Below are 24189 nucleotides of genomic sequence, written 5' to 3'. Positions count from 1 at the left end.
TGAGAAGAGTCCTACAGAATCTTTTGGGCTCTTAGGAGTACTCTTCTGGAAAAGATATCTTGTAGAGCAGGGAGTTGAGTTCTTATAGTACGTTCAGCTGACCGCACTACTCTCTGCAGAGTCCTACAACCTCTAACTGTGGAGTTCCCATACCAGGTGATGATGCTACCAGTTAGAACACTCTCAACCGCTGAAGTGTAGAAGGCCTTCATGATGGATGTAGAAACTTTGAATTTCCTTAGCTGACGAAGGAAGTAGAGTCGTTGTCTGGACTTCTTCAGAACATATTGAGTGTTAACAGTCCATGTTAAGTCTTCAGTAATGTGGACACCATATATATATTGGATTTAAAAGTTGACTTCTCTGAAACTATAAGAACCACATTGCAGGATCCATTAGTTTTATAGAAACTGCACACCTGACAGACTTCAAAGCACTAGCTATGATGCTGCTTGATTACTTACAGTAGATGCCTTATGTTGCCTTTGTGTGGTGAAAAAAGTGTCACTGCCCACACAGCAACAACTGCCCACAGCCCACTATCTTGTAGACCACGTTCTGCTGCTAGCTCAATGTGTGGATAAATAAAAACATAAACAAAGCAGTGAAAATGATAGGGATGTAACGATATGCATATCGAAACCAAAATCATGACACTCATATCCACAAACCGTCTCACGGTATGAGAAGGCAGAATCGTGACACACACCTTCTAGTGTTTCCCGCAGCACTTTGCAGTTTACGCGGCTGCACAAGCAACACACATCTCCCACCTTACTTACTGGTATGTTGTCCATAAATAAATAAATCATAATTTCATAGCTTTCATTGTAGACTATGCATGCAACTTTACCAAACAGTATAGAAGTAAACCCCCTCTCCTTGCCCTGTTCTCTCTCTCGCTCATTTGACACGCACCCCTTGGCATGCACATTTAATCCAAGTAAAACATTCACAATCGTGAAAGCAAGGATGCATAGAAGACAACTAACTAAATTACTATTAAATCTGGTTAGCATCATTAGCATGCTGCACACATTTGTTTAAAAGTCTTGCATTCAAGTTGACTGATCATTTCAATACGAATGTTTTCCAAGACTCAAAAGGGCCTGTCCCAAGGAGAAAAAATATTACTTTGAAACTTACACACATGGGGAAACTGAAATAGTCCAACCAATAGACTATGATAAGTTAGGCAACTATGCTACTTTGTTTACAATATTTCCAGGCTTCAACCAAAGAGGTAGAGTTGTAATAGAAATAATCGGACGTAAACGCACGTAAACGCCATTTATGCACCTCAACCGCAACACAGTGTATCCATATTGCTCTGCATTATGGTGTCAGTGACCAATCGTCTTATAGGTTTAATAGTCAGTAGCAGGAAGCATCAAAGATTAGTCACACCTCATCTCATGTAAATGAGTTTGGATAATGAATGGATTTTTAAAATGGATATACACTGATTTCTGAAGCATCAGGACAGCATCCCTCCTACTGCAGCCGGGCAGCTGTGGCCTACTGGTTAGCGCTTCGGACTTGTAACCGGAGGGTTGCTGGTTCGAACCCCGACCAGTAGACTGAAGTGCCCTTGAGCAAGGCACCTAATCCCTGAACCACTGCTCCCCGAGCGCCGCTGTTGTTGCAGGCAGCTCACTGCACCGGGATTAGTGTGTGCTTCACCTCACTGTGTGTTCACTGTGTGCTGATTGTGTTTCACTAATTCACGGATTGGGATAAATGCAGAGACCAAATTTCCCTCACAGGATCAAAAGAGTATATATACTTATACTATACACTTATACTACTGATTATGCCAGAAAACAGCCTTGACTACAAACCCAAAGTGAGTGAGCCCCAGAAACAATACAAAACTGCATTGACATTATTAGGTTACTTCAGACACGAAGTTGCAAGTCAACTCTACCTTTTCCCAATAGCCTATGTTACAAGTAGAATTCAGGATATAAAGTCAGATAGATAACTGGTTGTTATTTCTTGCATTCTCTGGCATTTAAGCCACTGTAATCTAGTGACAAACCTCCTTTGCTAATCAGCTATAATGTTAGACTATAGCCTAATAATATTAACCAACCATGGGAAACCGTGTTTCCGATGTAGCCTGAAATAAAGTTACCTTTCTCATTATTAGCTCACCATTAAAACACAATCTTGGGTACAAAGTCATCACAACTAATTGTGGATGATGCTACATGGCTTCACATCCCAGACATAATAAAGTCTTTAGAGAAATGACTGGGCAAGTTTTCTCTGACAGGCTACCATATGAAATGATAGAGGCCCTTAGCCCTTTTCGAAATGCTACAAAGGCTACATAGCCCAATATGCTTATTTACAGCTTATTTAACTAAAAACATATCGTGAGAAAATGGCATGCGAATCGTTGAGTGTATCGTTACAACCCTAGTGTGAAGGAGCTTGTTTGAACACTGTTCGACTTTAGTTTTCCTTCAGCAATGCCAGTCTGCTTTCGCTAGGCACTTGAAGAGGCCTTGAGAAATGGGTTTTCAGTTATTCAGCTGCAATGCAGGTTATGGAATTATGGTAGGGTTGCAACGGTGGGTCAGGATTATGGAAAAAATATGACTCGTGAAGTCATTCTTTTTACTTGTGGAAGGTGTGTTTATGCTTTTAAGTCAAAACGAGGAAACAACATTGACGCTACAAATATTGTGTTATTCCTTATTGTGTTGTTCAAACAGCTGTTAAATAACTTCCTAATATTGTGTGAGAGCAAAAGAAACTGATTAATAATCTATAGCCTAAAAATAATGTAACATATTTGCACTTCAATCATGCTCTAAAATGTGTTAGTGAGATGGACATGCACCTTGCAAGTGACAAAACTGTACATTTGTCGGGTTCATATAAAAATCACTTAGCCACAGAAGTCTACAATCGGCTACTACTGGACTAAAAAGTGACGTGGGTATCCCAAATTGAGTACCAAATTTATCTCAAATTTTCCATGATAAATTACAATTTGACAGGGCATTCATGTGCAATTTCGAATCGCATACCGTGATTTCCCCCCTATAAACTTGAGGTTCTACATTCATTTTGGCCAAATTTCCTCATTATGAGCTTAATACACAGCGGCAGGCTATATACATGGGAATGCATTTCTAACCTTCATTCTTCTCTCTGATTAAAGCACTTAAGATCTTAATCTGATTCACTGGGCTGCTGGGTGCGGCTTATACACAATGTTGCTAATGCGCAGGAAATGGCTTTATCTTGTTGCCAAATTGTGCTCTTTTAAGTCTGCTAACTCTGCTGTCTTTTTATTCTCTGTCCTCTTGTGCTCACATCAACTATTTATTTTTGTATTGCTTTATTACTTATTTTGCAGCTGCTGGGCCCTCTAACTCTGCGTCCAACTCTACGCTCAGCTCTACATCATCTGACCCCTCCAAGACAACCAAGCCCTCTTCCACCACTGTTGGAAGTAAGAGGTCCGTCCAGGACATGGTGGACAAGTCTGAGACTTATAAATCCCTATTCACCTCCCACAGCTCAGCCAAACGCTCCAAAGACCAGATATCAAACTGGGTCACTCACACACCCTACCACTTTTGAATGCCCCCAGTGGTTTGTCATCATGCTTCTATTGTAATGTCTGTCTTTTATTTCTCTTCATTTACCTCTCATTGTATCTTTTAAAATAGATACAATTGCTCATGCAAGTTTACTTTGTGAAAGTGTTCGTTAGCATAATAGCACCATTTTAAAAGAATGAGTCATATTCTCATATTTTTTTTATGAATGCTTTATTATTAATTAGTAGGCAATATGTTATATTGTCAAAGTGCCCTGCTTTTAAATCCTTTACTTTGATGTACTGATGTCAAATAAAAATGAGTAATACACTGTTGTATTTGAAAATGATCAGCAAAACAATAAAGTCGGCATGAGTAACACAATGGTATTGTTCACAATGGTATCGTTATAACTGTTATCATTTAACCACAGTTTGGAAACTTGCTATCTCATAGCTTGCTATAAGAATCCCAAAAAAGCAGTGATGTTTCGAGATTCATGAACGGAATTCCACAAAACTTGGCATGCATTCAGAGGGTGTCATAATGATCCTACACTTTCCACCAGTCAAAAGCCAAAGATACCTAGGAACACCTCGTTTTTGCTTTTTCATTTTTAACTAGGTGACGCCACAGTATACATCAAATGAGTGGATATGGGATGGGTTGACATGGCCCCTGGAGGCCAACATATAAAAAATGGTCATCCTAGGCATAGGTATTACAAAGCTAGATACTGCATTGGGCTCCAGAATGTGGCGGCCGCGTTTACGTATTCCACATAATAGAACTGGACGGACAATGCTGTATCTAACTTTCTAATATCTATGATCCTAACTTTCTAATATCTATGATCTTGAGATATTCACAGAAAACTGTCTGGCCATCTACAGGCGATTAGTGTACAATCACTAAATGTACACATAAATTAATTTATTGTATGGCCCCCCCATGAACGGAATTCCACGAAACTTGCCATGCATTCAGAGGGTGTCGTAATGATCCTACAGCTCCAATTTTGTGCAGTTTGACCATGTCAGCCAGAGATACTTGAGATTACACCTCATTTTTGCTTTTTCATTTGTAACTAGGTGGCGCTATATATCAAATGAGTGGTTATGGGATGGGTAGACATGGCCCCTTGAGACCAACATGCAACAAAAATTTGGTCCTCATAGGCCCTACCGTTCTCGAGATATTCACAGAAAACTGTCCGCCCTACCCTTCGGAGGTCGAGTCCGGCAGAGGGGTGACAAATCAAAACAAAAATCAATGGTTCTGTGTCATCCTTGTGGATCTATATGGCCACCAAGTTTCGTGCAGCCATCTGACTAAACCAATATAACCACTATGCTAGCTAGGAAGTCATAATAATAATAACAACAACAAATCAATAATAACAATATGACATATCAACAATGACAGCAAAGAGCTTTTCATATTAACAAAAGGCATATTACAGTTTTTTTCAGTTGCTAAAACACTACAACCCATTGGCTGAAGAAAGTTCTCAGTTGCTTGAACTCATTATGCTAATTGTTCAGTCTGTTGTCAATACCTTAAACCATTTCACATGTTACAGTTTTTTCTGATTGCTTAAGCACATTTTTTGTAACTATGGCTTTTTTTGCAAAACTCTACACACAAATAGGAAAACCTTTCACCCAATCAGCAAAACGTAGTTCTCTTGCAAAAGCTAACACACCTAGCTTAACTCTTCACACCTTCGTAAAAATAGTGTTTTCGTATCAAACAGTAAACACAAGCCATCACAATAGTAAGCACACAATGTGCCAACTACACACTGATGGTATGAATAAAAAACACATCTGGCTTTTGCTTTCTCTGTGCACAAGGTAGACTACGTCAGTTTGAGGTCTTTTGTCATAGTTCTGTAAACATACAGGGATCCAAACTTCAAGTATTGGTGTTTATTTACACACATCAAAACAAACACATGTGTGTTTTTCCAAGTCAAAACACAAAATAGCAATGAGTGTGAATTTCACTGAAATCAGTCTACATCGGGTCGTCTCTCTCAAAATTTCGTCTCCATCAAATGCAACGTCCTAGTCCAAGGCACCGGGGAAGAATGCCGTATCCAGGCCTGACATGACAATATCCCCACATGTAGACTGATTTTGTTTGCCTGTAAAAGGGCTATTTCTTTCTCTTCTTACCCTTCCTCTTCCCCCTCCACATCCTCATCTTGCTCCTCCTTGTCCTCTTCCTCTAACTTCACCTCCTTGTCCTTGTCATCCTCTCCCTCTCACTTCTTCACCTCCGCGTCCTCCTCTTCTTCCTCCTACTTCTTCACCTCCACGTCCTATTCTTTGGCCTCCTCTAATTCTTATTCTTCCTGCTCCCTCCATTGTACCCATTGTACATTACCTGTGGCATATTTATAGTGCTTAGGCTGATTGCAAATTACTAATTATTATAAAACAGTTTTCACATGTGAAAGTGTGCCAGAGAGTTGGCAAAATAGTGAAAATAATAGCCATACATGTGTATAGATTTCCTAGAAGTGTGTTGATCATTTGGAAATTAAGTGTAAAGCATGAGTTGTGTTTACAGTTCTGCAAAAAGAGTGCTGTGCAGTGAATTGTGCCTACAGTTGTGCAAAGTTTGTGTTAGAAAATTGCAAACTGAGTGCAAAGCAGTGTTTGTGCTTTTAGTTTTGCGAACTCAGTGAGTGGTTTTGCTATAAGTATTAATAGTTTTAGAAATTGTGCTATAAGAATCACGGTTGTGTTTAAGCATTCAGAAAAAACTGTAAAACATTTGCAGATCTCAGTTACAATTTTTAGCAAAACACATTATCATTCTCAAAACACATTCTGCACTCTAATGCACATGCATACTGGTAAACACAAGTGGCAAAAATGAAATAGAAATAGACATACACATGTCATTGATTAAACCAAAGTCCTTTTAGGCAAGTCCCTCCACTCGGAGGCCATATACCAACGTTTTATGGGCACTCATCGGGCACAGTCTTTGGGTCGAACTGCGCGTGCGCAAGGCTTCACGACACCAATCTTGCTCCAGCGGCGAGATCTCAACACATGATTGGCACGATGTCTTCACAACACACCATATGATTGGCTCAATGTATTCACATCACACCACATGATTGGCTCAATGTATTCACATGTCGACGTTTTGCCGAGGAAGGGGTGGGATATGTGTAGACAACGGCCATATTGGCGTGACAAACTAGCCCCATGCATTTCTATGGAGGATTTTTTGAGTGCTGTGTCTCCTCATTAGAACGTCTCTGATTAAACACAACCACTCAAAATTGATTTCACTTGTTTCAAATGATGTGACAAAACTAATATAAGCCAGTTCAGAGAGCAAACAGGCTGTTGAAGGTGGGAATGAGAATGGATAAGAAACTATGTGAGGACGAGGACGAGTGCATATGCAAGATGGGGGACGAGGAGGAAGGGGAGGATGGCAAGAAAGAGGATTTTTAATGGACACTACAGTGCATTGTAGGCTGTATACTGTACAATACTGTAAACAAATCGTATGGCCCTGAACATTGTGCTTTCCATTTGTTTACAGTACTGACTGCTCAATAGATTTTGACTGGTTGCAAGTTCATATCAACAAAGAACAAGAATCAAAGGACAAGTTTGTGAGATGCAGCGTAGGCTACTGTAAAAATAGGGGTACAAGGAGGAGGAAGAACAAAAAAAAAGGCAAAGAGCAAAGCAAAGTTTTCGATCATCAATAGACAATGATGGAAAAATATTACATTTGTTTTGAGATTAAACCTGTACTTCTCCCTGAGAACTATATGTTTTGAACAATGTGTTTTCTATTTACTGGTGTATTGTTTACTGACTGCTTGATAGTGTATATCATTTTGATCACTTTGTTTATGATTTGAGAGCAGTGTTTGATTTTGAGCACAAGTAAAACTGTTTCGAAGCTAAGTTGATTTTGAGCAGGTAAATCTGTTTTGAGGTGAAAGTTTCATTTTGAGCACAGGTAAAACTGGTGCTTGAAGCTGAGGTTTTGTGTTTAATGTTTTAAGAAAATGGAACAAGGTTTCAGAAATTGTGTTTAAGCAATTAAGAAAAACTGTAAAACCATAACTGTAAGAATTAATTGAAAGCAAGGTGAACAGATGAGTCTAAACATTTCTTGAGAGTGCTCCTATGAGAGTTGCAGGTTAATGGTCCATGCAGGCATCTTTGGATTGTTAAGTGCTACCAGCGCCCTGGTTTCTCAACTGTGCAGGCAACCATGCACTGGTGTCTCTCAACAGCTGCAGTTTTGGTTGAAGCTGGCACGCCTGCATACTTCAAAACAAACAAGTCTGTGACCACAGCGGACAGTCGGACAAGTCTGACACTAGATGCAAAGTAGAGAATAGAATATGAATGAATCCAGGCACAATTACAGGTATGTTCACATTTAAGATCATAGGCTGTGGCATAAATAATAAGTAAAAATCTTTCACTTGTATTGGAGTAATATTTGACAAGGTGTATCTATACTTTAACTTAAGGAAAGGAATTGTGTACTTTGTCCACCTCTGTGCATACAGTATGTAAACACACACACAGTAGTAGTAGGCCTACATTGGCACCATACCTTAACTCACTACAGTCACTAGATGGCAGCAACGACTTGTAGAGGAAAATACGTTTTGTAGATGTTCTGCAGTTGAATTTCTGCCTGACAGCTTTGATAATTCATCTTAGCTGGAGCAAGAGTTAGTCCTTTAAATATCAAAGAATATTATCTAACCACTAGGCCTACAGTATTAAATCGTAGTCTCGGCCTGCGGAAGAATGTTGCTGCCACGCCAGAAAAATAATCAGTTGGCCATCACGTTCATGTGAAATGTTTGTCATAAACTTTGAAAATGTTTTTGCGTTTAAAAAATATATTTTGACTTTATAACAATATATTTTTCTGCAATACTGCACCGTGGTGCAATGAACTAAGACATGACATTCAGATAAAGTGATTTTAATTTGTTTTTATATGAGGCCTTAAATGTCAGTTTTGGTCCAAGAGCTGACAACGACTGTTTCGGACCCAGTTGCTGAGTCACTCGTTGAGCCCGTATGAACTATGAAGCAATAGCCTATTGCAGCTTTATCTTCACCTATCTGTCCTTCAAATGGCCTAAATTATATGTTGGAGATAAATGAGAACTAGTTTATGGAGGTTGAGGTGGTAGGTGAAGAGTAGGCTACAGAATAAATATCAAATTAATGTAGGCTACTGTAGGCTACCAAGGAAAGAGCTGATGCTGGGCTATGAGCTAAACGACAGCATAATGTGGAATGAATTAAGAACATCAAGACCATCATCAAGCAATAAAAATGTTGCTCTTAACTGAAATGCTCAGAAATAAATTAAATGGCCCAGACGTGGATAATTCTAAATTCTACATATAGTAGACCTATATCGGGCTACTAGGCTACTAAAAATACCTGAGGCCAATAGACCTGTCTGTGGCGATTAGATGTTCTTTTCGATCGAAAAACTGACTGATGTTTTCAGTTTTCCTTTATCTTTGTATGGGCCTAAATGCAGAGACTCTGATCTTGAAATCTTGTTATACGTTCTCCGGGGGAATGAATGCAAGAGCCTCAACGCTGAAGACTCTCAGGTGTTTCGCTTAAAGCGCATGCGCGTCCGGGTGCATCCAGGTGTAGTCAGCGATGCAAAGCCCTCGTGCAGCCATCAGTTGCAGTTTTTCGGCAGGACTTGCAGATCTATCCATGCAGATGTCTTTACTAGACAGGCTAGACTGGCGGGTAAGTTTTTGTAGACTCAAATAATGTCCCTCGCATGCTATAGCCCACGCCTTGGTTATGAGACAGCAAATACTTTTTAGATAGAATGGTGGCATGATTGCTCAACGTGTATAACCTCGTTTAAGCTGATTATGTCAATGGGATACAATTATTGTAGCCTAACTGGTCAACTTGTCGAAACAATATAATTTCCATAGGCCTAAGCTTATTGCTATTTAGGGTATTTTACCTAGAGTAGATTAGTGTAAGCGCATTTTAAGAATATAGCCTAACGTAAAATATTGCATGTCAGTCGTTAAGAAAAATGAAAACAGGTGTTGTGGTAAGGCAACAATGCAACAATAGTGGAGCGGAGAAGATACTTTAAAATGACTATACATATATATTGAATATTGAAATAGGGCCCGCGTAGCGAAGAATTCATGGTTCAGAGTCAGTCAGGAGACAATTGACGTATAGCCTAGTCTATATGAAGCACTAACTGACTTTGACAATCGATAAGGTGTTCAAATTAGGCCTATTCTTTTTTGCAAATACCGTTGCTGTTTTGCATTATAATTTCAGAGATAATCCTTGCAGATCTTTGTGGTTTAAATCAAATGCTTAACATTTTTAAAGGCTGTCCCCCAGCAGATAAAATAGGCTGCTTTGGAAGAGGAAGCACACTGGTATGATTTAGCTTATTTAATTTAGTTGTCCAACGGAGACATAGGCCTATTGTTATATAGGCATAGTGATAAATCACTTTTCTAGGCTACTATACATATCTGAAAAGTCGTTGTTATTACTATTGTCATTATTATTGTTGTTGTTGCGGTTGGTGTTTGTGTTGTTATTAGGCATACTACTATTATTGGCCTATTATTATTATCTCTACAATAGTTTACTACAACGCCCACATGTTCATATTAATTAACGATTATTTATAAACGGAAAGCCTACTCTTAACTTTCGCCTAAAGGCTTGTAAAAAATAAAGTTGAAATGTGCTATTTTAATTAATGTATAATTAATGATGAATGACGATTACCAGACATAAGCAGTGAAATATATTATCCAGCGGAAGAGCCACACGTTCTACTTTTCTTAATATATAGCCTGTGTGTGTGTGTGTGTGCTAAGATACACAAACAGTTAATTTACAAAATACCAAAGATGATCCCCAGTTAAGTCAAATAGATAAATCCACAAAATGACCACAAAAGTGCCTAAATGGAATCAATCCCAGTGTTGGCATGCATGGCAGATAAAACAGGTTGATACAAATAGTAAGATAACTTCTGAATTAATTAGTGGTTCCATGGGCTAATGTGAATGAGTGTTCTTGCATTCAAATAAGAAATGTTTGGTATAGACAAATTAAATGACTTGAAACCAACAACACCGACCAAAGACCACTATAAAGGCATTCGCTGCTGAATAAAACATAAGACTAGCTTTATAAACGACAGTTTACCTAAATCTGGTTTTATCTGCAAGTCGAATGCAACACATTGTTCCATTTCTTATTAGTTCATTTGTGAGCAATCTTTGTAGGCTACTTATCGAAGTAGACGGACAGTGAATTTATTGGTCCTCCAGTGTTGCTATAGCCAATGGGCAATATATTTCCTTGCGTTGCGCATGACGTCATCGGAGGGTCACGCCTACTTGTAGTGGCAATGCAAATATAGCGTAGATCTGAAGCGTTTTATCAGGAGTTAGAAGTTCCGTGGGATTGAACCGAAACTCGTTGGCCGTCAGAGGGAGTCTCTCATTTCTGCAGTACAGCAATTTTGGTGTCACTCGTCTCTGCAGCTTCCTTGTAAGCACCGGGCTCATCTTTTTAGGCTACTCATTGCGAGCAGCGTTGGGATCTGTGCCTCACTGATAGCACAACTCTTCATAAAGAATCTTTTTTTTTAGTTACAGAAACTGTGTCTCGTGACTTAGAACAAGTTGATGCCTGTTTACATTGAACAAATACTCAAACTATCTGGATTAAGGATTCGAGGACAACCAGCTCTTCAGTCTTGTTTATCGACTTGAAATTCGGCTGTCTAAACATGTTGTGGAAACTAGCAGATAACGTAAAGTACGAGGAGGACTGTGAGGTGAGTGGACCTAAAACTTTAAACAGACTGGTTGAATACGTTTTGAATGGAGTCGACATTTTTAATAGATGAAGCTGCAAATGGTGGTAACCTAGGAGGTTGTAACCACCGCGGATAGACCGACTAACTCTCATCAGACAAACATGCTGGCCATCATCAGTTGCATAAAGTTTTTGCAGTTATGGTTCATGGTTCACAATTTTTAACCTAGGCCTGCATTAAAAAGAATTAGGCCTATGTTTGAAAAAAAAAAAAAAAAAAAAAAAAAAGTCGAAACTCTCCAAAGTTGCATCTCCTCTAAGCCGAAACTTTAACAGCTTACAATAAAATAACTTCTAAAAAATGGAAAACACGATAACAATGCAATGTAAGATGCAATGTGACCATTGTCTACTAATTTGTTAAGCACCAGTTTTGTTTTCCAAGTTGCCGTCTTGACGATCGAAACAGCACATTTCTCTGATAATCTGGTAACGTTTACCAGACTTTTTTTCTTATTCATAATTTTCTTTTTTATTGTCTTGTGAATTTGTCTTGCTTCTTCGTATATTTGCTTAGAGAGAAGTAGGCTAGTCCTCGTAAGAAGGACTGACAGCCAACATAAAGCTAGGTCAGGCTGACAACCCACTATCACTCACGGACAAATGGCTGTTTTGGCAGAATTCGTTTATTTATTAGGCGACAACTTCATTGTTATACCTTCATCCAAGAAACTGTGTGGTCATTGGGTTGCCTGAAACAGTTAAGACTTGTTATGTTCCTCTGACACTCAGTCTAAACTGCACCGACTTGTTGAGGACAGTTTGATCCGTAAATTTCGCGCATTGCAACACACCCAATAAAAGCAACCATTCCATTGTACATTCTGGTTTCCCGTGAAAAGAAAGTCAAATATAGCCTATCCTACTTTGGGATGACTAACTTTACAGACCAATAACAAATGTAGAGCCTAAATAAATAAAAAAAAATAGATCTAAATGCGAAGTAGATTTACTGTTCATTTAGGCCTAGGCCTAGGCTACTTCATCTCTAAATTAACATATTGCCTCACTTGAATTATTTGAGTTTCGACATGACACTGTATCTGTCGTCGTTAAATCGAATAAAATATATACATCGAAAAAGTAGGCCTGGGAATTTTTTAGGATGGTCAAATCATTGAATGTCAAATCATTGAATGTTATATATATAGCCTATATATATATATATATATATATATATATCTTCCTATCGTTCCTGAGGTTGACCCTAATATTATTGATCTATTTACCTTTATTTCAGGAAAGACATGATGGCAGTAGTAATGGAAACCCAAGATTACCACACTTGCCCGCCGTGAGCCAGCATCTCTATAGCCCGGCACCATCTCTGTCGCATTCAGGCAGCTCCGACTTCCAGCCGCCGTACTTCCCTCCCCCCTACCAACCTCTGTCGTATCCTCAGTCCAGCGACCCTTATTCCCACATTAGCGACCCTTTCAATATCAACTCTATACACCAGTCTCCAGCATCAACCCAGCAGCAGTCATGGCCTGGTCGTCAGAGCCAGGACATTGGACCACGCGGCGGCCTCGCCAGCCAGATACTCGGCCTGGAGGGTGGCTCGTCCGGGGTGAGAAGAGAAGGGTTTCGACGACCGGAGCTTTTACCTCCTCATGTTCAAGGCATCGACTCTATTGGAGAGAACATGGGACTGCATGAGATGGGTCACGGTTTAGACGATGTTCAGGTGGGTGTTTATAACTTTGATTGATGCTAATGAATAAAGCATGTCTTGGGAAAATTAAAGATGTTTGGCAAAAAGGCCCAAATTCTTCTCACGCCCAGCTATTTGTATGTTGATATCCAGCATCTGTGTTCTTTTCAGTGGATAGCCACAGTGTGATTAACAAAACTGTACTTGTCTTACAGCATGTGGATGATCACAGTATTGTAATGGCAGACCAAACAGTCATCAAAAAAGGTTTGTTTCAAGCTGTTTATTGGGATTTGCTTATTGCTGTTAGAAATATCAATTAGTCTAAGTTATTCAGTAGAAAATTAAGAAAACTATGAAGCTGAAAACACTATGCACCAGTATTTGCTGCACAAGAATAAAATATATGTATCAGGCCTACTCATTTTGGTTTAATGATGCAACAAGTGACAGAAAAGGAACCCCAAAGTGCAGTGTGGTGAAAACAGAGTTGCCTTTATATTGTAAATTTAATAAATACATTGATCATATTAGAGAGCACCATTCTGACTTTCTAGCCAGCACTTCAGTTTTTGTTCTTTTTGTTGTGGCGTACTGCATGAAAAAAGTCTGAAGGAGCACCTCTACCGATACTTGTTCAGGGATTGTGAGGAGTTGTGGTTGTTGTAGTTCATATGTAAATCCTTAATCCCTTTAGTCAGGTGGTGCATTTCAATAATCTTAGCCTGATCCCGAGTGCATTCTAGCTCCAAAGAGAAATAGGTGTGCTGATTCAGCCAGGTAGAATTCTTTGAAAATGACAGGCTAGCTGACTGACACGCTCTGAAGGTTGGGCAATCTTTAAGACACTGTGTTGAACTCCAAAAGACTCCTAAAACGTTTTGTTGTTGAGGACGGTGATCTCTGCTCTTTTCAATTTTCACTGAAGGGCTGTCACAGGGTTTAGTTTACTGCTTTCTCACGTACACGCAAACACACCCAGAGACATGATCTCACACACACATACATATACAATTCCACAAGGATAGTTTTCAGGCAGGTATGCTTGGGGTGTGGCACTTAAATTCAGAAAGTCATGTCTGTCTTTTGATCTGACTAGGAAGATTTCTCTGCAAGAACTAGCCAAGACGTTTTTTGTCCTGGGCTTCGATTGATGAATATAAAAAATGCATGCTTTTTTGTTTTGTAATTATCTGAAGGACTTCTAACAGATGTATAAATGAATGGATAATTACTGTGAGATTATGCTTATCTGATGCAATTCAACTGTCATGGTATGTTTTCCTTGGACCACAATTTCTTGTGTATCCCACTAAATATAATATAGTTTAATCTTTTTTTTTGTCTTACACAAAATTACAATAATACAATAATAATAATAAGCACACAATAAAAGCACATCAAGACATGCTGATATTTCCTATGATAATTATAGATGCTGTGACATTACAGATATGCAGAATAAGATACTTTATTTAACGTCACACACAGAGTTTAGACATTTTACATTTGATATTTTTTGTATGTGGTTTAGTATGGTCAACCGAGTGCTAAAAGCACACAGGGAGTTTTATCCTAGTGACTAATAATGAACCTGCTCCCTTGTGATTCTTGTCTCAGTATTAGGACTAAGAAGTGGCAGGAACCATGATCGCTTACAGAAGACTTATTTTGAGGGTGGCTTTCTTGCGGGTGAGGATTAAAGTACTTGGCGTGTGTGTTTGCCAGTAGTCAGATCATATGTCTTGAGAGCCAAATACCTAAACGATGCTGCATTGCTGTGGTGTACCTGAAAAGACAACCCAAGTTTGTGAGGTGAACGGTCTTGGGCAAGTGTGATATTCCATCAGCGGTGTAATAGTTGCTCTCCAAGACACATGGGAATACCCCCCTCTCTCCCACCTCCTGCTCCCTAGAGGAATGATGTGTTGGAAGCTTAAGGGAATGTCCATGATATTGACAATTGTACTCAAAATATTAGCTTTAGGTGCACTGTGAAATGTTAGCTTGGGCAGTGTTTAGGCTTTGTGTGTGATGGTAATGTCCTCATAAAAGATTGCTTTATAGGTATTTTATCATGCATGTCTTTTTGTCGATTTCACTTGGCAGTTTGGACCTCAGCTGAAGTAGGCTATACATAGTTGTATGGTTGCAAACTATAAAGCTGTTTGTGCCGTTGACCACATATAACATTTCGGAACCTATATTTTAGTCATTTACCCTCATGATCATTTTTAAATTATTAGTGACAGCTATTGAGAGTGAAAGGTGAAAAAATTGTGGTAGTAAGGATTCACTTCGAGGGACACCTCTCCATGCTCAGTCTTACTCAACATTTTTATCTGCAGTCCTAGGGGCTGAAAGTTTAGCTTATTTACAATCTTACATCCTTCCCTCCCAGGCCCAGTGTCTCTGCCAAAGGGGAACGCCCTTGGTCTACCCTTCCAGAAGGAGCAGCTGCTGGGCATGGTGTCCAACCCCACGGAGGTCTTCTGCTCGGTGCCTGGACGTCTCTCGCTGCTCAGCTCTACGTCCAAGTACAAAGTGACGGTGGCGGAGGTGCAGCGGCGCCTGTCTCCACCCGAGTGTCTCAACGCTTCCCTGTTGGGGGGTGTTCTGCGCAGGTGAGTCAGGTCAATGTGTGCACAATGTTAGCTGCGGCTGAAACTTGAACTGTTGAACAGATTTTCCTCGAAGAACTAGTGACAAAAGTAGCTCACGTAATTTTGTAGACTGTACTTGCGCGTCTGTACAATGCTCAAATGCAATCACAGTCATAAGCACTGTATATTCATGGTCTTACCCATATTTGGCCATCTATATTTCATCCTCTGGCAGATTCAAAATAAAACTAATTCAGTTGACTGTGGAGCTTTCATAAAGACTTAAAACAGTGACCTTATATGTTTAAATATTTAAACATTGTTCATAGGAAGTAGTTTATTTACATATTTTAAGGTGCATGTGTGTGTGAAGTATCATATCTACATTTGTGACATGAGAATACATATGTCTTGTTTTAAGGTTGTGTATTGGGATTATGTAGCATTAGCATCAGTGTGTCTTGGGAGTGTGAGTGTTTGCAGTGTGTGTTAGGAGTCGCTTGGCTGATTGTAATTGTTGCAGAGCAGTTGACCTTGTGCCCCATATGTCAACAGTCAGTTGCTGTGGGGGCTACAGTAGAGATTGTGGGGTGGTGATGGTGTGTGTGTGTGTGTGTGTGTGTGTGTGTGGGGGGGGGGTGTATACATCCCCCTGACCAGAATCTGTGTTTTTGCTAAGAGAGCACGATTTCCCTCTCCCATGTGCCCCCTGCTATACAGACACACACACACATACACACACACAAGCACACACACACACACACATAAGCACACCCTCACTCTGAGGCCCTGTAAAGTAGGTCACACAGTGACATAAGAGGAGGATGAGGGGGGCTTGGGAGGGTCGCTCACACGCTTCCCCAAAGATGCTGCTCTCTGCCACTCACCACGGAGAGTGCGAGGCCCGGGCATCAGTCATGTGGAAAAACGAATCGGCCACAGCAAACGTGGGGAATCTCTGTGTGCGATTGTGCGTGTTTTTGAGTGTGGAAAAAAAAAAGAGAAAAAAAAAAGCTAAACACAAAACAATGTTGGACTAAAGCATCATTCCCATCAGCGTTCGTTAGGTCAAAAAAGCATCCTTTTGTCTGTCTTTTGTCTGCTGCAGCCGACCCCTCGACTGGGCTCCTTCTCTAATTTCTCTGTCGTCTCCGTTACTGATATCAGCCCCAGGGCACCATGTTTTGCAAGAGATATTTAAGGAGGAGGATAAGGAGTTTCATTCAGCATAATGTGAAATAAAGAATAAGCCTGACATGTCGTAATGCTTTGCAGTGCATATGTCTTACGTTGGGGTAATGTTTAGTTTGTTTGTGACTCGCGCAGTGGTCTCATTTGCTTCATCATTTCATTGTTTCACAGGGCCAAGTCGAAGAATGGTGGACGGTCCCTGAGAGAGAAGCTGGATAAAATCGGACTGAACCTGCCAGCCGGACGGAGGAAGGCTGCCAACGTCACACTGCTCACTGCACTAGTAGAAGGTACACCATATCATGTCTAATAATACTGAAACTTCTGTTTTATCATTAATCTGTATACTCTCATGCTACTGGTTCTGGAATAAAAAAATGTATGCTTTTGTGACAGTGCAATAGGAGGTATGCGAACATAGCACAGCCTACACATAGTAACAGCGTTGGGATCGTAGGGTTTGTTGGTGTTGTTCGGATGACTGTTCATTTAGCTATGTGTTTCTAATTAGCTTCTCACTGTCCTCCTTTCATCTATAATTTTAAACAGATAAAGCCATTGCCCATTTTGTGGCTCTGTTCAGGCAGACACTTGCACAACTATATGCCAGTGATGGCAACGTCTAAAATGTCTGCCCCTAATGTTTAATGGTAAATAACTAACAGCCTACTCAGAACTTGACGAACCGGAAAGCAAACTGATAATGAGAGTTGTTGTGCAAATCTGCCGTGTGTTTTGAAAGATGTGATTGTTAAAGCAAAGTTAAAGATGCTAGGCAGCCCATGTCAGGTACCCCCCCTCTTTTGTCACTAAGAAGCATGTGAGGATCATATAGAGCCTTATGATGTGTTCCTCTGATAAAAGGCAGTGCTGTTCGTTCTCTTCACTGACATTTGTCTTCGTTCTCTGGAACACATCCAAGTAATGATTCATAAGTGATCGGGACTTTCTTACTGGAATCACGAGTCTGCGAGAGCCTCCAGCCACATGTAATACTGTGGAGTTTTATTTATTTATTTAATTATTTATCTTCTATTGCTCTTCCATGGCATTCTGTGCCATGGACAAGGCAGCAGGGACATGACTGGGAGGCTGTGTTATTTAAAGACCTTCAAAGCTGAAGCGAGACTTATTATCACGTGTTTGTTTGCCAAGAGGAGAGGCTGACCTTAAAGATGGAGAAAGTGATGTGCGTGTCTATCAATAAGTCGCTCTTTAGGCTCCGTAGGCCGCTCAGACGCCTGTGGCCACAGAAGCCCATTAAGAGTGTACAGGATGACTCCGCCAACCCCCAATGCTCAGAGGGTGTTATCATCTCTGAACACCACCCCCCACCCCCCCACACACACCCAAAGAAACACACACACATACATACACTTAGCCTCAGCAACAGAGACGAATAACTGATTTGTTCAATCAGCACTTGGTATGCCTCTCTGAATCTCGAGGCAAAGACATATGGCTTGGTGATATGGGCTTATAGTACATCCTGGTAGTCAGGAAAGTTGCTCAGACCCTAACTTTGTTTCTGTCTCTGCTTGTGTGCAGGAGAGGCCGTGCACCTTGCCAGAGATTTCGGCTATGTGTGCGAGACAGAGTTTCCGGCAAAAGCCGTGGCAGAGTACCTTGGCCGACCACATGTGGAACGTAATGAAATCAACTCCCGCAAAAACATGCTCCTGGCTGCCAAGTAAGTCCCCATGTGAATGACTGATTCTTACAATGCCTCATCCATTAATCCTACGTGTAGTCTGCAATACATGTTGCAATTGAATGAAATCCACATACAATATTTGAATATGTTGTCTTTTCAGTGTTTTACTGTTTTGCCCTCAGATTACCACTGCTTTGTGTTTAAAGCTGTAGCACCTCATCGCAGTGTAGAGACTAATTCATTAGTGACCAATTGAATTACTACATACACATACAAATTGTACAAATGTCTCTCCAGTGTAAAGCGACTGTTTTTGTACAGTATTGTAAATATGCTTTTCCTCTTCTCTGTTCAGACAAATCTGTAAGGAGTTCACTGACCTGCTGAGTCAGGACCGCTCCCCGCTGGGGAACTCTCGTCCCGCGCCTATCCTGGAGCCGGGCATCCAGGGCTGTTTGACCCACTTCAGCCTCATCACCCACGGCTTCGGATCCCCGGCCATCTGCGCCGCCATGACCTCGCTGCAGAACTATCTGAACGAGGCGCTCAAACAGGTGGACAAAATGTACCTGAGCTCGGGCAGCGACACGCAAGGCTCATCCGACGGCGGCAGCAAAAGCTCGGAGAAGATGGAGAAACACAGGAAGTGAGGGACCCCAAGCACTCCCCCACACCCCCCACGCCTCCGGACAGGAAATAGACTGTCACTCCGACTCTTACTTTGTTGCGTCTTAAACCACATTACAAACTTGTCACGTGTTTGTCGTTGTTTGCTATTTCAGTTTTAGGTCCTGATTTTGTCCATTTGTCACGCACCTACCCTCCAAGTCTGTGATAGCCATTTTTTCCCTTGACATTGTTTGAAATGAAAAAAGACATTTAACACTTCTTTTTGTCTGTCGGTTCGGTCTCATTGAAGCTCTCTGGGTCCCACGTGTGCAAGTGGTCGACAGATTTTTATGCAACAATAGTGGCCTTTGGGCACTCTTTTTTTGGCAAAGGACAGGCTTACTTTCCCGAGGACATCATTTCAAGATGGCTGGCTGCGTCAGTCTCTCTCATACTTTGATTGTGTGTGTGTGTGTGTGTGTGTGTGTGTGTGTGTGTGTGTGTGAGGTGGGCACGCAGTTTCCTCTGGCTTTTCCTCAAAGGTGCTGATTCCGTATTGGACGTGCAGAGAACTGATGCTGTATTTTCAAAAGACGTTATTTGTTCTTTGCTTGTACTTTCAAATGTCTTCATTGGCAACAGTGTTATTGTGTTTTTGACCATGGGAGTGATATAAGTTGTCGAATGCGAGATTGAAGTGTATGCATGGGTGTGAATGAATTCAAATATGTATTAATTAATACCTAATAAGAATGATGAAAAGTATCTGTCATGGTAAGAGCAACATTGTCATCAGTAAAAGGTGAAATTAAATTAATTTTCTTTGTGGAATTAAATTATCTGGAACTGTAGTCATAGAAATTCAAAGATTTAAAAAAGTACCCGTGAGTGCTAATATAAATGAATAGAAAGCCATTTGTTGTATGCATGTATGTCTGTATGTATATACATTTGTATATATGTCTTTTTAAAGGAGTGCTTTTAATTAGAAATAAGACAAAAACTGAGGATTTTTTCACTTACCTTGACCTGAATGTAAATATTTTCTAATTTATGTTGTAATTTAATGTGATCTGTAAATATTGGTACATTGCTGGTGTAAGGTTTAACTTTTTCAAATGTGTTAAACTTTTGTAAATGGGTTAGTTTTTTACCCTTTAGTGACTAGACAATGGGAATGATATGCTTCCCATGTATGTGTAAACTTTCAAAGGTACTGGGGCAAAAAAGAATAAAAACTTGATGCTGTTTCTAATGTCATGTGTCAGAGTTCTGCCAATTTAGATTGTTTACTTACTAACATGAATATATATATAGAACTGTTGCAGAAATGTTCACTTCGATAGCCATGCAGCACTTTTAGTGAAGCATGCCATGGAGGATTTGGTGCCAAACGTGTGTGTGGAGATTTTATCTAAGTAAATGGCAAACCAAGCAACTGTAGGAACATCAGTATCTGATATTTCCGAACAGCATTGAAAAGCATTACAGAGACTAATTGTAATTATGGTTTGTGGTTATAATTTTAAGTTGCACATGAATGATATCTTAGGGTCTTTTTCCTTTCAAAGAAAGTCTGACGTTTCCTCTAACATAAGCAATTCCTAAAGTCAATTTAAATGGTCGTTCACTTTACAGTGGTGTATTATTATGCCACGACATAGTTTTAGACTATTCATTGTAACCACATTTTGAATAACAACATAGCTTTACTATTATTGTGGCTTGATGACATCTGTCTTAAAGTATTATTTCAAAATCTTGAGGCAAAATCTTGACAAATGGCCTAGATTAACATGGCTTTATGGTACATAAAGAAACATGCAAATTTGGTAGAAAACTAAGACTTATTCTATTTATTCTAATTATGTCAAGGCTCAAAATACATGTCAAACCTATTTCCTCTTCAACTGATTTATGTTAGGTCCATGCTCTCTCCTACTCAACAGGTAAAAGGTCAGTGCCTTGTACAATTTCAAGTTCCTGTTGCCACACATGTGATTGTGTGTTTTAGCATGCGGTTAGCAGAACACTAAACACAGCCTCTCTAGACGAATGCTGGCTGTCTGACTCAGAGAGTGCCTGACAACAGGGCAAGTGTGAGCTGCTCCCCCCAGAACCTGTCCGACCAGCAGTGTGGCTATGGGGCCCGGCCTACCGTTGACTGGAGTAACTGCCTTCAGTTACCCGGCGTTCATTTTCAAGGGAAGGCTGAAAGATGAGATGTGACTTGCTTTGACTGCTTTTTTTGGTGACTGGCATCACACCTTTGCTGCAATGCCAGAACCGCAGTAACCAATGGCAGCGCCTGTTTGACATGTAGCTGTTGCTCATTTGCAAGTTTTGTGCTAAGGCAATAAGTCAACTGGTTGTTTGTGAAGATACCACACACCTTAATGAGTCAGTTAAGGTTTTCCTGCTGTGCCAGCCTTCTTCTACTGGAGTGGTTTATTTGCATTGGCTTAGACCAATCTGTCATCACAGAAATGTCATCAGGGTTTTACTCCGAATTAAAAACACATTGTGGATGGAACATTGCGTTTGAGGGGTATTTATTAGGAGACACGTTTCTTTTGGACTGTGAAGGATAGTAAGAAATCATGTTTGTACCTGTCTACTGTATGTGAAACAGCACAGAAAGACAGTGTGTATCTGCAGCTCGTCTTCTCTTGTTTAAAGAAAGAACACAGATAGTGTTGATACAGTATGGAGGACTATTCATGGGCACTGTCATGACTTTTTACACACAGACTCAGTGAACGGCATCTGGAGTTGTGACTTGTTCTTGCTGAACATGGGGAGGGAATGCCTTGGCTAATGCTACTAAAAAAAAAAAAAGTTAAGATTAGAGATGTTCTACTCTGTCAAATACCCATCACAGTAATTCCACAGTAACTACTGTAGCAACATTGTGTCATTGGTAATTATTTGTTTGTTAGTTAAAGATCGCTTGCCTGACATTGCATGATGGTTAAAAACAGGTAGCGGCAGTGCATACTCCCAATCATTTGTGCTGCTCTCATAGGCCGTTAATGCAGTGTTGGTTTCAATCAATCTGTTGGGAATTAAGAGCAATTTGCATTTCACACAAACAGGACCAAAGATTTCCCTCCACTGTGACCGCACATTAATAAGGGGTCTGAGGAAGTCTTGTCATGTGTCAATCACCTTGGCCAGATGTTAGCCATTTTGAATATATCCCCACCACAGCTGTAGAGCAATTTACTGTAATTAGCAAAGACAGCATTAGGCTTCAATAGGGAGAAATGGAACACAACAATAAGATGAACATGGGGGGTCTAACCAAAGCCTTGTTTGGCAGGGGGAGAAAACATATGGGAGGGGTTGCAGCATGTGGTTTGTGTGTACGTATGTCTGTGTATGTGTGTGTGTGTGTGTGTGTGAGTGTGTATTTTGAGGTGTATGTGTATGTGGGGGGTGGTGGTTTGATGCCATGTTTTGGGAGATTGGGGTGGGGTGTTTGAGGCGGTGTTATTGGTCATGGCGATGGGGAAGCTAAATAATGAGAACATAAAAAGTCTGCAGGGGGCGAATGGCTAATCCTGAGAGAAAATGTGGAAGAAATTAATCTAAATTACAGACCGGGGAGATTCAGCTCCACTGTGGAAGGGGTGGGGTGGGGTGGAGTGGGCAGGGCTGGACAAGAGGGGGCAGGCGTGGGGGGGGGGGGTGGTGGGCGTGGATGATGGGGTTTGGGTTGCGTATAGATTGGTGAGGAGATATTTGAAGGATGGGGTGGGTTGAGGTGGATTGGTGGCTCTGGGGGAGGGGTCAATCACAGAACCGAGTGACTCTTCTTTTTGTTTTCTTTTGACTCATTCTGTGGGAATGCAATGGCCTGTCCCCCCCAATCCACTCTCTGTCCACCCAAACACCCCCCTCCTTCTCCCTCCCTCTTTCTCTCTCTCTCTCTCTCTCTCTCGCTCGCTCGCTCACACATATTACCAATTAGCGCGGCCAGTCCCAGAGACCACAGCCCTCACGCTCTTGCCTCCCCTCCCGCCAGACCCTCGCAGACAGCAGATGTCTTCGTTTCTAGGGGAACTGACTCCAGTCTGCTGTGGACACCAGAAATCTTTACGCACTCAGTCCAGACCTCGTCCTGAAGTGCTCAGCTGAGTGAGGATGTCCCCCCATTACTTTCAGATGGCAGACAGATTCTCTCTCTCTCTCTCTCTCTCTCTCTCTCTCTCTCCCCCCCACCCATAAAAGTGCCTCTTGTTTCCTATTTTACAGTACACAAAAACAGATAAATTACAGGATGGCCAACACCACACATTCAGCCAAATTAAAAGCATGTGTGTCTTTCCCAACAAACATACAAACGGACTGTTCACCTCACCAGCACTGAGTACCAGTAATCAACACAAGCTGCTCGGTTGTTTGGAGGTTGAAAAATGAACGCATATTATGTTTTTTTCCCCATCAAGAAATGCTTTTGAAATAGGAACAAAAACATGACAGAAATCAAACACTTGAATATACCTTGGTTGGTAATGGCTCAGATGTCTCAGAAGCCATGGAGGATTTTAGGGGCTTGGATTATGAGGATGATTCCAAAGCTTGGTTTCTCCAAAGCGCACATGCTCCATTCCCAAGACACCATTGGCCGTTATGAGTGTTAATCTCACCTCTTTTCTGACTGTCTTAAGCTGGGAGAGTGGAGTGGACTCGGGACTCTAATCAGCCACCTGCTGTCCATGGGAGCCCCACCCGATGGACCACAGAGGCGCAATGGTGCCAGCTGTCCATCAAACACATTCATGGGAGAGGATGAAAGGCTTCTCTCGGTGACCCTCCCATTAACCTCACCCCAGAGTTTACACATGCTATCAGTACATGCCTTTCCTTAGCATTACAATAGTTAAAGTGTTAACATTTGTTGACATTATTTATTTATTTGGTTTGATGATATATAACATCATACAATGGTGATAATATTAGAACAGAGGACAGTGACTGTATAAAGGGTATC

The 24189-nt window shown here is 40.8% G+C and overlaps 2 protein-coding genes across 5 annotated transcripts in view; both read left to right on the top strand.

Moving 5' to 3' along the window:
* rtf2 (replication termination factor 2) overlaps positions 1-3944 on the top strand; it is a 31122-nt gene extending 27178 nt beyond the window's left edge. Inside the window, exon 8 of the mRNA XM_076269269.1 lies at positions 3374-3944. Within this exon, the coding sequence (XP_076125384.1) occupies positions 3374-3600 (227 nt within the window). The 3' untranslated portion in view covers positions 3601-3944. The remainder of the gene's footprint in view (positions 1-3373) is intronic.
* A 5388-nt stretch (positions 3945-9332) lies between these two features.
* tfap2c (transcription factor AP-2 gamma (activating enhancer binding protein 2 gamma)) lies at positions 9333-20443 on the top strand. 4 transcript variants are annotated; one of them, XM_076267931.1, is made up of 9 exons: positions 9333-9349; positions 11254-11441; positions 12723-13169; positions 13352-13403; positions 14757-14828; positions 15538-15760; positions 17102-17220; positions 18479-18620; positions 18940-20443. In XM_076267931.1, exons 2-9 carry the CDS (start codon positions 11394-11396, stop codon positions 19232-19234), a joined length of 1398 nt encoding a protein of 465 aa, XP_076124046.1. In that variant the 5' UTR covers positions 9333-9349; positions 11254-11393; the 3' UTR covers positions 19235-20443. The 4 variants fall into 4 exon arrangements, with proteins under 4 accessions (XP_076124046.1, XP_076124045.1, XP_076124044.1 ...); XM_076267930.1 differs by lacking the exon at positions 9333-9349 and adding an exon at positions 11061-11152; XM_076267929.1 differs by lacking the exon at positions 9333-9349 and having other exon boundaries at positions 11061-11441.
* The last annotated feature ends 3746 nt before the right edge of the window (positions 20444-24189 follow it).

Source organism: Alosa pseudoharengus, unplaced genomic scaffold (assembly GCF_046254945.1).
Source record: "Alosa pseudoharengus isolate Yale_2024_CS ecotype anadromous, Long Island Sound unplaced genomic scaffold, YU_APseudo_1.1 YU_APseudo_1.1_scf_5, whole genome shotgun sequence".
NCBI classification, from domain to species: domain Eukaryota; kingdom Metazoa; phylum Chordata; class Actinopteri; order Clupeiformes; family Clupeidae; genus Alosa; species Alosa pseudoharengus.
Note: the sequence above shows the minus strand (reverse complement) of the source record. Positions and strands in the feature narration are given on the sequence as shown.